Consider the following 14661-nt stretch of genomic DNA (forward strand, 5'->3'; position numbering starts at 1 on the left):
GATACATTGTACACCACAGGGGATTTAGCCAATATAATATCTTTCAGTGGACTATAATCTATAAAAATTTTGAATCACTATCTTGTTCACCTGAAAGTAATACAGTAAATCAAACTATCTCAAGTAGAAAACTTAAAAAAAAATAAGTGTTTCATATGGGCAACAATATCTTTGATGTATACTTACATTCTTTAGACCACAAACACTAGCCTGATAACCCACAGATATGTCAGTTATAGTCTACTTACCAACATATACTTTATTATCGGTATAAAATTTAAACAACTATTTGAAGAAACAAGGAAACAGAGTATACATTGAAAAGCAAGCCTGAAATTACAACACTAGGGAAATTTAAAGGTCATCTGTTGGCAGCTTTTGGTTGCAACTGTGGAGACCTCTGCTTGCCCTGAGAAATAACTAATGGGTGGGGCTCTTGCTAAGCAGTATGACAATTTCACTTTCTCCCTTGCCTACCCTGATTGTTCCAAGAATAAGTCAGGAACTGAGAGGCTTTATTGAGAAGGAGAGTTTTATAAGCAATGGTGTGCTGGTGAATAGACTTTCCAAAAAGAAAAGCCCTGATTGCCAATTCCCATGGTATAAATAGTCCCACCATAGCCAATTTCAAGGATGACTATATTTCATAGCCAGAATGTGCAAGTTTTGAAAATATACCAATCAGTTCTTAAGAACAGGGATTCCCTACTGGCTCAGATGGTAAAGAGTCTGCCTGCAATGTGAGACATCTGAGTCAGATCCCTGGATCAGGAGGATCCCCGGGAGAAGGAAATGGCAGCCCACTCCAGCATTCTTGCCTGGAAAATCCCATGGACAGAGGAGCCTGGTGGGCTACAGTCCATAGGGTCACAAAGAGTTGGACATGACTGAGCAACTTCACTTTCTTATGAGCTAGTGCTGGCCCTCTCCAGCACACTACTGCTTATAACTCAACAATGATTAACACCAGCAAGTTTCCATAAATATATGTCATATAACTTTAATTTCCTGAGAAAATATACAGATGCAAGAGGAACCAGGCATCCAAGTCTTTGGGCCAACAAGTACCCAACAGATTTCATTAAAAAAGAAAAATACTAAGAAGCACCTTGGCCTCAGGCTTAGTTTGCTCCTAAGCAGACAATACAAATATTTTTAAATTAGCTTTATATGGTGATATTATTAACATACTGTAGCTTTTTACAAATATCCATAAATATCTTAAACTGGATTATCATGTAATCATATTACATACCTTTCAACAAGAACCCGTAAGCAGCTAGTTAATTTTGTAGAGTCCAAAACTTTAGCAGACCATCATTGAGTTGAATGCTATTCATTATTTTTGGAACTTAATACATTTGACCAAGACAGGATTTACAAAGTGAGAAAGGGAGTTTGGTTGAAGTCAGTCCTGAACAACAGCCCATGCTCCTGATTCCAGGTAAGGAAAGGAAAAGAAGTGTTTGAAAAAGGAAGGCACTGGTGTAGCTTTCCTCTATCTGCCAAGGGAATATATACCCCTTGAAGATCTAATCTGCTAAACTTTATAGACATCCAACATGAGAGCAGAAACACCAACACTAAAGCTAAAATAGTGTGATACAGTGGGAAGCCCAAGGCCCCTTGTTAATCATTCGTTCTGTGGGGTGAAGCAAGTTACCTATGGTCCACCTGCCTCCATATTCTCAATGTTAAAATTGTGCCAAAATATCTGCCCCATTAACTTTCTAGAGTTGCCATGTGATATATGAAAGTACTTTGCAAACTGCCTAGCCAGCTAAAAATACAGAATCATGACATGAAAAAATACAGTACTGGTAATATCAATTTCTATGGTTAAATCTTATGATTAGTAATGATTACTCTTTCTACCATCGGCCATGTTTAGGCACATAGAAAAACAAGTTCTCATGAAGCCCTATGTAAAGGTTCAGAATGACCCTTTTGACCAGCTGTTTTTATAAAGCACCAAGCATCCTGAGTGTGATTAAATTAAGAAAAATTCCCGAATAAAGTGCATCCCATTCTAATGCCACCTGTGTCTCTGTCCCAATAGTTCTCCAGAGGTGTCTCTGTCCCCTCATGCCATCAGATGTAAAGTGGGGTATTGCTGGCATAGCAGTGGCCACCCTCCAAGTCGGACTACTTTTTATTAGGAGGGTCTCAGAAGATAGGAATATGGGAAGAATGAAGTTAAGCAATCCACAGTCCAAGAATATGAGAACAAGGGAAGGTTACTGCCCTGGATCTTTTCCGCACACAAGACAAGACTTCATTTTTCTACCCAGAGATTCAAGGGTTAGACAAAGACACTTGGAGAAGATTCTGTCCTCTAGCCACCCATATTCAATTTCATGAACTAATAAAACTGTCTTTGCTGATCTGACATCTAGGGTTACCAAATGTCTTTTGTCCTTCTTCTGAGTCTCATTCAGATAGGCATGAGAAAAGAAAATTCACATGCAAGGAATTCTGTTTCTGTTGATTTGTATACTCAGATGAACTGTAGAGACTGAAAATCTTCCTTGTCCAGCCTATGCACTGATGTCTCTCCAAGTGCTGAAGAAGACGAGGAGACTGAATCAAGTCTCTAGGAGATGAATTGGGAATTTGCAAGTAGAAAGATCCCCCAGTATGTCTTATTTTTCAGAATCTGATGCTCAGCATTGAATATCAAGTCTATTACATCTCCAGCATGGAATTCGTAAGCCCCTCCTACATTCTGGATCGTAGAGTTGTTGGTTAGAGCTTGTATGGGGTCTTCATTCTTACGCAGCTGCACCTCAAAAGGAGCTCGTCCCTTGTAGGCTGTATTGGGAGCCACTTGGCCATAAATTAAATATAAACCATTCTGAAGTATCTTCAGCCTCCAGTCAGCTGTCTTATTCACACAAGAAGGCTCAGGAGAGGGCATTTGCCATTTTGAAGGTAATGGTCCTACAAGATATTTATAAGGGCAGTGGTGGGGGTGGGGGGGAGTGGGGTGGGTGGGAGAAAAAATAGCAAAGCATAGTTATTTAATTATTTCATCATTCATGATTATAGTTCTTTTCTATTTATAGGAAAGGTCTATACTAGTTCTCTCCAAACCCAATCCCTATCTTTGAAGAAATTGCCTAAGTTTCTCTCTTGCTTGGAGGGCTCTAAGAAAATAAGTTTGGAATAGGGAAATGGGTTAAGTTTTAGGTGGCACTGTATCACTTGTCAATCAATATTTGTGAAGTAAAAAGAAGAAGAAAGGAATGACACACTAGGATGGTGATGACCAGAGTTGGCAGTCCAGGAATGCATATTCATGTTTTTCTGTATCAATACTATATACTATGTATCACTTTATCAATGAGGCCTGCTCATCAATCTGTTTAAAATAGTGCTCTCCTGTCACTCTATCTTGTTTTAGTTTTCTTCATAGAAGTTGTCACCATCTAGCCTATTATAAATTAAGTTGTTCATGTATTATCAATCTTATACCTACTTGAGTATAACATATTTGAGGACAAAGGAAAAGTGAGGTTGCTCAGTCATGTCCAACTGTTTGCGACCCCATGGACTGTAGCCTACCAGGCTCCTCCATCCATGGGATTTTCCGGGCAAGAGTACTGGAGTGGGTTGCCATTTCCTTCTCCAGAGGACCTTCCCCACCAGGGATTGAACCCAGGTCTCCTGCATTGTAGGCAGATGCTTTACCGCCTGAGCCACCAGGGAAATCAAATACTCCTTTATTTTGTCCATAGCTGTATCTTCAGCACCAAAAGGAGTTCCTACTACCCAGTATATGCTGAATTAGGTGTATTGTGTCTAAATAATGGCGCTTCAGCTTATGGGTATGTGTCATTCAAGATTCACTTGAGATACCATTATCCAAATCCTTACCAAATAGCTACTGGTAAATTAATGAGTTAATACATGGAAATTATTTGACTGTTTAAATAGAAGTATCCCTAGGTTATTGCTATCACGGGGGATATGAAAAGGATCAAGACTTTGGTATTTATGGAATTTACATATTTTCCTAATGTTCATTGTTTTTACACAAAGATGTAATTTCAGAATCCCAGAATGTGCAATACTTATCTGGTGTGTTCTCTAACGTTCTATAATTTTTGTAATGGGGGCAAAGCCTTTGTCAAATAATTAGAAAGAAACCTTGATAAAAAATATACTAAAAGAGATAACACATTGACTTAAATTCTTCTTTATGTATAAATAACTGATATAAGGCTTGAAGGAGAATGAAGGAGAGATCATTAAAGCAGAAAGCAAAGTCTCCCTGTTTCTCTACTAAATCCAGAGCCCAGTAATTTTCTTCCTGCTTGACCATATAATAGGTAATAGACAAGTCACCAGGAAGAAGTATCACTGGTTTTCATATTTAAATCTGTGATGGGGGTCCTCAACTTTAAATTTGAGTTTCTCAACTTTTACCACAACAAGAAGGTATTTCAAACATAACATGAGGAGTTTCACTCCATTTACTAGAAAAACAACAAATCAAGAAGGCAGAGACAAGCAAAATGAGATTCCCTATCCTCACAAGTCAAGGAAGCCTGGCTGTGCTGTGCAGTAAAACAGGAATTAAAGTTGACTCTAGAAGTGGTCTGCTCTCAGCGGAAAATGGGTGTTTGATCTTAAACCAGTAAACAACCCCAAATGTATTCATTTTTAATTTTGTATGTATACTAAAAAACTACCCAAAGGCTCAACTGTAAACTTTACTGTGTCTTCTAAGCAAGTACCAGGTCACTATAAAGGAAAGTGACTCAGGACCTAAGAGGAGAGGTAAAAGGAGCAGAGAAGGGACCACTCCCCTCTCATTTCTCATCTTTACACTTGGAAACAAAAATTGCACCCTACACTCACTCTAGTGGACACTAGCAATATGGGAAATGTGAGAAGGTCTCTGAGTCTGTCCCAGGGAAAAGTCGTAGAAATCTGAAACTTGTGCTTATTAAAACAATTAAAAACAGAGCTGAAGCCTCAGCTCCTAGACAACTACAATACATGATTAGCAGTTGAAAACAGTAGCTGTAGGATAACTAAAATAGAATGCATCCTTTCTTAGCACTGGAGCTTGCCTTTTGCAGCAAATAGTAAGAAAAGTAAAAAGGAGGCCTATAAGACAGTTCAGTTCAGTCAGTCGCTCAGTCGTATCTGACTCTATGCAACCCCATGGACTGCAGCACGCGAGGCCTCCCTGTCCATCACCAACTCCCAGAATTTACTCAAACTCATGTCCATTGAGTCGGTGATGCCATCCAACCATCTCATCCTCTGTGAGACAGGTTACTCATTACTCACCAAACTTCGCTACACAGGGTCCCTGGGCAGTCTGTAGGGGAAGAAGAGGAATTGGTCAGGATGGTGATAGTGTCACAGTTTTCTTAGAGGCTAGGATTCCTGAAGCAGACTTCTCTGCCCTAACCACATTAAAAAAATAAAAAATCCCTCCCTCCACCCCGTTTTGGATCTCTCTGCTTTCCTTTACAGATGAGTGGCTCCTTCCTCTACCTTTCATTACACAGCTAGGTCTTCACTACACAGCTTGGGTCTTCTAGGAAGAAGTTAACTCCTTCTACCCACCTAATCTCCACCTACAGGACAACTATTTGATCTTGGATGCTCCTCCTCTTGGGCTATAGAAATTTTCTATATGTCTCTGCACCCCAGTGACTGCATAAGATGATCCACTGGCATGTGAGAAGAAACTAACAATTCCCATTTATATTTATTTTAAATAAAAAATTAAGCTATAGAAATATTAATGTTTCAGAGTGATAATCATACATCACAATAGTAACTGAGATAACCCTGAGAAGATCTGTTTCAAAATCTTGCAACACAAATTACATGCCACAGGAAGCTATCAGTGTGGTTGATTTTATAAATACAGATATTTTAATACTAAAGGCTTTAAGATACTTAGTAGTAAGATAAGGTATATCCACAAACATTGGTGGGGGGAGGCATGGTTCATTGGTTTCCTTGCAGCAAACTGCTTAAGAGACTTTTGAACTTAAAACAGGATGCCAATTTTTTTATAGGATTTCTCTGGCCGCTATGCTAGGAATACACTAAAGAGTGGCAAGAGAAAAAGCAGTGAGACAAGGTAAGAGATCAGTGTAAGCATCTAGGCAAGAAAGCATGGTGCCTCTGACCAAGGTACTAGCTGTGCAGATGGTGGTAAGTGATTGGAAATTGAGTGAACAGGAGTTCCTGACATGGACATGGATGAGAAAATGAGACAAAGATGACAGCAAAATCTGGGCCTGAGCAATTAGAAAGATAACACTGTTAATGACTGAAATGAGCAAGATTTAAGAGGAGTAAATTGGGGGAAAAGAATCATGAGTTCATTTTTTGGACATGTCAGGTTTGTGATGAGTATTAGATACCCAGGCAGGAGTGTCAAGAAGGCAATTGGATCTATAAGGATGGAATTTAAGGAGTTCTAAAAAAAAAACACATTAATTTAGGAGTCTTCAGCTTCTGCATGGTGAGTTAAGATATGAGTCTATATAAGAGCATCAAATCAGTGATTATAGATAGGAAAGAGTACTGGGATATTGCAGTGTGTAGGGGTCAGGGAATAAGAAAGAACCCACAAAGGAGACTCAGAAGGAAAGGCCACCTTGGTAAGGATTTTAATTATGAACCATGGAATTTAAGTTGTCTAAGGAAGGAAAAAAATGATGAATGGAGTGAGGGACTATTAAGTTATTTAAAAAGGAACTTTGCACTATTGAATGATGGACTTAAAATTTAGTGTCATAACATGATACACATACTCAAAGATGCAGTCTTCCATTTTGATCTATATTTCTTCATGAGGTGATTTTTCAGTTATGACAGTTAAGACCATAAATCAAGGTAAATTAACTTAGACTATAACTTTCAATTTCTTGTATTAAAAAGTGTTAAACTAAGATTAAGAAAATAAAAGAAACATTTATCAAATTACTATAATACTATTTCAATTGTTTTAGAAATGTTTATATTATATAATTGCATATTATACAAGTACAATATTTTGGTAAAAGCAAAACAGTTTTGCACTGTGAATAAATCACATTAAGCATATTTCTTGGTTTATCCTTATAAATTTATATTGTGTATCTTTTTAATATACAAAATATTAGAACCTGTATAAGACTTAGCAGTTAGCATACATATTGGGATTGTAGTCAATAACATTTTGTTGATAGAGTTTCTTAGAAGACATGCTGAAATATCATTTTGTTTAACCCATGTGATAGGAACTCCCTTAACTTCAATTTTCGCATTTATAAAATGGGGAAAATAGTAGTACCTAGTCCATTTAGGTTGTTTATGGGTTTAAATGAGTTAAGTCTCATAAAGGATTTTGCCCAGATATTCTGTCTTGTCCTGCTTATTAAGTATTAGTGTTTTGATAATGATGTTGATTATAATGAAGAATGAAACAAAACTTTATGTACCTACACATTATACTAGCATTATAAGCAAGAGAAACTAATGTCATCTATGATCATTGCTTCTTAAGAAGTTTACCACCTTTCTAGAAAGACACATATCAACACATGAAGCAATTGAGTAACAATCTAAATATAAAATCATGCCCAAAAATGTGCCATTGATAACATCTGTGTTGTCTACTCTCATGTATAAAGAGTGTGCGAAGAAACCTAAGGCCACACACAATTTAATTGCCAGAGACAGAAATCTTGGATACTGCACTGTGGGCTGCTGTAATGTCCATTTAGAACTACAGAAACCACCATTGTGATGTCATTATTGTCACAAGTGAAAATCTGTCTAATCACTAAAATCCTCTATTTGGCAGTGAGACACACTCTTTGGTTGAGGCAGTAGAATAGATAAGCAAGGAATATCCATTTTGTTAAGTCTTTATCTTCACTGTAAAGTCATTAATGATATAAATATGAATCACTACTATCTACTAAATGCCTATTATGGGTCAGGATTGTACTGTCTCTTAATTCTTACTACAACTCTATGAGATAACATGTTCATTTGCAGAAGAGGAAATGAGAAGTAGGAGGATTATGTAACTAGCCCAAGGTCACGCAGCTGAAAAAAGGCCAGGCTGAGATCCAAACAGCCTATCTGAGTCAAAAGTCTCACCCCTACCGCTCCAGAGCAGTTTGTATTTCTAATCCTGGTGATGTTTGGAAGGAGTAAATATCCACTTATAAAGCAGTATATGAGTCCTGTTTAGTTAATTCATGTTTGCTTAGAAGGATCATTGGCTCTTGTAACCCCATTTTGATTTAAGCTCAGATTTATGTAATTGGGTTAATAAGTAAACTTAATAACTATTTCTCCAAACCAACTCTAATCAAATCATCATTTGGAAATAGAATCTACTCTGCTTTTAAGTACACACAAAACTTCCCCTTTTGAAAGTATCCTTTGTTTCACTGAAGCAGGGGACTCTCCTGAACATTTGGTTTTTTTTGTTTTGTTTTTTTTGCTGTGAAGGTATTTTTTATTTTTTTTAATTAATTTATTTATTTTAATTGGAGGCTAATTACTTGACAATATTGTAGTGGTTTTTGCCATACATTGACATGAATCAGCCATGGGTGTACTTGTGTTTCCCATCCTGAACCACCCCACCCCCCCCCCCACCTCCCACCCCATGCCATCCCTAAGGGTCATCCCAGTGCACTAGCCCTGAGCACCCTGTCTCATGAATCGAACCTGGACTGGTGAACATTTGGTTTCTTAAGAGATAATTTCTGTGAAGTTATTTTCATGTTGGGGGGGAACCATCTCCTTGGGCTCATAACTGATTCTTTCAGTGAGATGTCTTCTGAAAGAAAGGGAAGAAAGAAAGAAAGAATCCTCCCATGGAAATTTCTGTTGGTCTAAAAAGATCTGAGTCTTCCTGTCTAACACTTTTTGAATTAGTGCCTAGAGAGGCTGGAAAGTGGGATTTTGTATACAATAACCAGAGTGGAGACTAAAACAATGTAAACTTCAAGGTCATGGAGCATTATAAGGAGGTGGAAGTGGCTACCTCATAATGACTCATCACCCACAGTCATTCGGTCTTCTTTTCCAAAAACACTAATCTGTGGCCAATAGGGAAAGAGAAGTGCAGGAAAGTGGAATATGGGAGCTAATATTGTACCATCAGCCAGTCATTGGCTTTTCCCATGGGAACAAAGCCTCCATGGCACCCTGTCAGGACAATATCCTGAAAACTTTTCAAAATTCCCCAAATTTGGAACAAACTCTGGGCTGTTGATTTAGAGGCAGAATCTTTCATTGGGTAGCTGCAAGTTGTCTAGGAGAGGGAATCCCAGAAATAAGAGCTCAGACACAGGGAATCCATCAAGTTCAACGTTGGCAAGAGGTGTCCTAAATGCCTCTGGGGGTGTGAGACCTCTTCCTTCCCTTTGCAAGAGCAGCTGTGTGCCTCTGAGAAAGGCACTTCTCTTCTGTCCCAGGCACTGAGTCCCCAGTCACATGCAGGAACTGATGACAAAGGAAACCTACCCTATGTTTTTCAATGTCATCAGGCTAATAGGATGTGCAGTGGTTTTGAGAAGGAAAAGGCACTTCCAAATTTAAGTTGTTGCTATTCTCACCCTTCCCTTTCTTCAGAAATTGAAACAAAGAATTCCTAACATTTTTTTTTTCTTCCTGCTCAAAGCTTCACTGTCCAGAGAGTTCAGAGGTCTGCTTGGAACATTCCTTGAGACAGTGGGGGATGTGGTCACAAATTCCTCTCTCGTACACCACTGTGTACAGTTATAAAATACAAACTAATGGGCTACTGTATAAAAACTTGGCCAAAGCTCTGCTTGCCCTAGGTTAACATCAGCATCTTCTCTGTACTGTTTCCTCCTGTGTCTTTTCTCAAATGTTTTCTTTTTTTTTTTTTCCATTTATTTTTATTAGTTGGAGGCTAATTACTTTACAATATTGTAGTGGTTTTTGCCATACATTGACATGAATCAGCCATGGATTTACATGTGTTCCCCATCCCGATCCCCTCTCCCGCCTCCCTCTCCATCCCATCCCTCTGGGTCTTCCCAGTGCACCAGCTCTGAGCACTTGTCTCATGCATCCAACCTGGGCAGGTGATCTGTTTCACCCTTGATAGTATACTTATTTCAATGCTGTGTTCTCAGAACATCCCACACTCGCCTTCTCCCAGAGTCCTAAAGTCTGTTCTGTACATCTGTGTCTCTTTTTCTTTCAATTGCTTTCAAATATCTTTAGTGGTAGAACCATGTCTTTGAAATCTTAACTGGTCAACCTGTCCCTTAGAAAAATTTTTCTGCAGTCACTGGTTTCAGATGTACCCAGGAATTGGCTAAATCCTAAATTAAATAAGGCATTTATTTTCTTTCTGATCAGCAGTGTGTAAACAACAGTCAGAAAAAACTTCTACTAAGAATCTAATGAATCTCCATTCCCTTCACTAGACCCAAAATTTGGAGTGGAGCTCAGTGGGAAATTCCTGATAAGCATCAGGGGCTTCCCAAAAAAGAAAGGACTTCCTCCTCCCTCCATGAAGCCTTCCCTGATCAATGTAGACCTAAGTCATTGCCCACCTCTTGACTCCCTTTATGTTCTATACCACCCTTAGATAAATTATTAATCACTGTATTTTATAGCTAGAAGGGACATGATGATGAACAAATCCATTTCCCTACCACCATTTTTCAGATGAAGAAACTGAGAACCAGAAAGATTAGATGTCTTTCAAATGCATACAGCTAGTTATTGAGAGACCTAAACCCAGAATTCGCATCTTCTTACTCCCAGTTCAGTGCATTTCTGAAAGATAGACTGTACCATCTATTACTTACCTTACATGTCTCTTTCTTCAAAGCTCTAACAATATTGAGTGACAATGCTAACAACTAGACTTCACAAAAGAAAAGAGGAGTACAATAAATTGTAACCTTAGATTCTGCTGTCTCCTTACCTTGAGTGGAAGAAAAGTAAAGATTAGTGCACTGAAGGAGCAAAGTAATAGCAAAACAATGACTGTCGAGTAGAGGAGCCACTGCTTCCAGGACGGTCTCTGTGCTCCTTGAGGACTTGAGTGGCCTACAGGCATATTCTCCATGTGGCTCAAACTCATTCTCTGCAGGAATGAGAGCTGTGGAAAGCAGAAATTCACAAGTGATGAGCCCATGGTGCAGCGAGTCAGTTTTGTAGAATAGCATGCTAATTAGTAGTGGGTGTAAGAGGCGGGGTTTTCCTCCTGATGCGGTGTGTTGGAAAATGATACTTCCAGGCTAAGTGCTGACTCTCACTTGGCACTAGGCCCAGTGCACAGGGCTAAAAGCCAATACAAACACAGAGGATTAAAAGAAGGAAACGAGGGAAGTTAAAAGGGGAAAATATTATTTCCTAAAGCAAGAACAACTACGGAACTGGGCAGTATTACAAATTATTTCCAGATAATTACTTTTTGAAAGGAAAAAATAAAGTTCAAGATTAAGCCCTATTATACTGCAAATGTATATGTGTGAGGCAGTAGATTAGGGAGGCTGGGATGCATGGTTTGGAAAAAATAGTTTCATGGATTTCTAGGGCATAAAATGTGTTCATTCAAAGATAATCTCTAGAGAACAAAAAGTGTATTACTAGAATTTAATTTTTAAAATGTCAATACCTCAAGCTTAATTCTTTTATACCTCACCATTTGAAACAAAATTCAATGCTGGCACGAAATAGAAATCAAATTATCATAAAAAGATATTTTCCTGCACCCTATCCTCCAGTCTGAGCTTACACTCTATTCCAAAAACCTGAAGCTTTCATCCTGGAATCAAAAATACTGATTTATTGCAAAATTGAGGAAGTCTCCTGGTTCTCTGTACTCAGTCTTTCCATCTATTAAATGGGATACCTGCCTTCTCCCCTCACCTCCCCCCTCACACACACATAACGTCAGAATTATGTGCTAGAAAGAACAAGCATTTTTAAACCAGACAGACCTGAGAGAGGAAGCTCTTATCTGCTCAGTGGCCATCAGCATATTCTTCATTTCCTTCATGGTAAAATGGAGAAAATTTCCACTTCATAAGGTTTTTTTGAGAATGAAAGAGATGTAAAGTTTTGGCTAAGAAGTGTTCCATAAGTGCTTCTCTCTTCACCCTTCTGAGAGATGTTGTCAAGACTGAATCAAGTATGAAATCCTAGAAAAGAATGATTTTTAAAATATTTACCATAGGGTGTAATTCATCTGATGTTCTTTCAAATAAAAGTAGGTAAAAAATATTTTGAAGAAAAAATTTCTAAGAATCAAAGTTTTGTTTTGTTTTAAATTAGGGGAAAAGCCTATTGAACATCCTCATTTCTGAAAGAGGATGCTAAGGATAAGAGAACTTGAGGACTTCCCTGGCGGTACAGTGGATAAGGGAGAAGGAAATGACAACCCACTCCAGTATCCTTGCTTGGAAAATCACATGAATGGAGGAGCCTAGCAGCCTACAGCCCACGGAGTTGCAAAGAGAAGGACACGACTCAGCGACTAACACATATGGTGGATAAGAACCCACCTGCCAATGCAGGGTACATGGGTTTAATCCCTGGTCTGGGAAGATTCCACATGCTGCAGAGTGGCTAAAGCCTCTGTGCTGCGGCTAATGTGCTCCACACCGTACAGCCTGGGAGCAGCAACTACTGAAGCCTGCGTGCCCAGAGCCCAGCTCCACAACAAGAGAAACCACTGCAATGAGAAAACTGTGTACCACAAAGAGTAGCCCCTGGTCGCCACAACTAAAGAAAGCCTGCGTTTAGCAACAAAGACCCAGCACAACCAAAAACTAAATAAATTTAAAAAGAAAAAAAAACTTTGAGAGATGCATCACACCATTAATGACTGGGTGCCAGTGGAGTGGGGACCTGGGCCTAGAGATAACTGTCTTGTAACCCTTTTTTTTAGTACCACACTAATTCCAGCAATATTTCTCACTGAGTTATCAAATTTAACTTGGCCCAGATATCTCTGAAGAAAAGAGTCACGGAGTCACATGGGAATAATTTTTCAATACTGCAATGTTTTGTGGCTCTGTTCTGGATGCTGTGATTCAGAGACGAATGATAAACTGACTCTAGAAGAAGTTGATGCAACTCTTCTCTTTATCATGTCTGAAAGGCATAAACATCGGCACAGAATTTAAAATCGACTACTGAAAAGGCAGACTATTTCCTTTCTGCTTCTCTGATTTGTTCCTTCTCCTGATTCCTCTCCAAATTTTAGTTGGAATTGCCTCTGCTTACTCAATTCAGTAAATATTTCCTTAAATGAGGAACTGTTTCAAATATAATCCAGCTCCTTCTGCCCTTAACCAAGATTAGGCTCTCAAATATCCTGACTATTTCAACCTTCTGAACATATCTTTAAAATATGACATGCTTATCTCAAGAGGAATATATTCTAAGCACTAGGAACTATGCTCAATACCTTGTAATAAACTATAATGGAAGAAAATGTAAAAACAATGGAATATAAATATCTGTATATATGTGTGTAATTGAATCACTTTATTGTATAGCTGAAACCAAGACAACATTGTAAATCAACTATATTTCAATGCAGTTTTTTAAATAAAGAAATTAAACTTTGAAAGAACTACCCAGTATGGGTAGTTCAATCAACTAATTCCACAGAGGAGAAAATGAGGTCCCGAGAAAGAAAGAGACGTACACAAGGTCACAGAACAAAACAGTGACAGAAATAAAGTAGAATCCAGTTTGTTCCTTCCAAAAGAAAAAATAAAAGAATACATTCCAGGACTTCTTTCCATGAAACAGTTTCCAAAATGAAGAACTTTCAGGTTAGGACAAGTGGCAGTAGGGAAGACTTTCAAAACTCTAATGAGTCAGCATTGATACCTTTTTGCTACAAACTCTCAGAATCGACACCTCAGGATCCTACAAGAAGAAAATGAACACTGAACACATGAAGCTTCTTTATTTATGGCCTGTCACTGGCTCAGATACTTGGAATGAATTTTTTTAATTAAGTTCAATTAGCAGATCTATGTTGAATATTTACTCTCAGCCAACTACTGTGCTAAGAGCTTTGAGAGGTATAAAAAAAAAAAAAAGGCAGAGCTGTCAAGTAATTTGCTGCCCAACTGGATTTAAACCGTACATATAGGGGGACAGAAACCCAAATAAATGCTAAAAGACAGAGCATCAGCAAACAAAGATCTAAAGGAGCTAAAATAGTTGAGAAGACAGGTTGGAAATTATTGTTTGACCAGAGAAAGGAGGGAATTCTTTCTTGAGAGAGTGGTAAAAGTTGAGGTATAAGCATAACATAAATGTTAGAAATTTTAAAATGTGAACAAGTGACAAAAGACCAAACTTTTGAATGGATCTGCTAGTCTGATTCAAGAGCTGAAAAATGAGGAATTTCAGAAAAACAAGTAAAAAATTTTTTCTATATTTTTCAGAATAGAAACAGCATACAAGTTACGGTTGATTAAGCAACTTTATATTCATGGTTCTTTTTAATTCAGAATGAATTAGATACATAGAAACTTGGCTACGGTTCAGTCATTGGCTGAATCACACTGAAATGAATTGGGCATCCAGGATGTGCCTTCTCTGTGCACAGTTACATTAGAACTTCAAGCGGCCCTGTGTTAACGTCACCACATATACAAATAATGAAACTGA

At 38.3% G+C, this 14661-nt stretch overlaps 1 protein-coding gene across 2 annotated transcripts; it reads right to left on the bottom strand.

The window, feature by feature from the left end:
• Nucleotides 1–244: 244 nt before the first annotated feature.
• On the bottom strand, nucleotides 245–12093 carry TNFSF18 (TNF superfamily member 18). 2 transcript variants are annotated; one of them, XM_061160348.1, is made up of 4 exons: nucleotides 11967–12093; nucleotides 10946–11122; nucleotides 5302–5332; nucleotides 245–2940 (listed from the first exon to the last, which is right to left on the bottom strand). In XM_061160348.1, the coding sequence occupies exons 2-4, from the start codon at nucleotides 11102–11104 to the stop codon at nucleotides 2594–2596; spliced, it is 537 nt and encodes a 178-aa protein (XP_061016331.1). In that variant the 5' UTR covers nucleotides 11105–11122; nucleotides 11967–12093; the 3' UTR covers nucleotides 245–2593. The 2 variants fall into 2 exon arrangements, with proteins under 2 accessions (XP_061016331.1, XP_061016330.1); XM_061160347.1 differs by lacking the exon at nucleotides 11967–12093 and having other exon boundaries at nucleotides 10946–11158.
• Nucleotides 12094–14661: the final 2568 nt, after the last annotated feature.

Source organism: Dama dama, chromosome 14, assembly GCF_033118175.1.
Source record: "Dama dama isolate Ldn47 chromosome 14, ASM3311817v1, whole genome shotgun sequence".
NCBI classification, from domain to species: Eukaryota; Metazoa; Chordata; class Mammalia; order Artiodactyla; family Cervidae; genus Dama; species Dama dama.

Coding starts and splice junctions, on each gene's coding strand:
- TNFSF18 (XM_061160347.1), bottom strand. CDS start 11,158: ATGGGCTCATCACTTGTGAATTTCTGCTTTCCACAGCTCTCATTCCTG. Junction 5,333..10,945: donor TTACTTTTCTTCCACTCAAG/GTAAGGAGACAG, acceptor CTTCCCCTACAG/ACTGCCCAGGGACCCTGTGT. Junction 2,941..5,301: donor ACCCTGTGTAGCGAAGTTTG/GTGAGTAATGAG, acceptor AATATCTTGTAG/GACCATTACCTTCAAAATGG.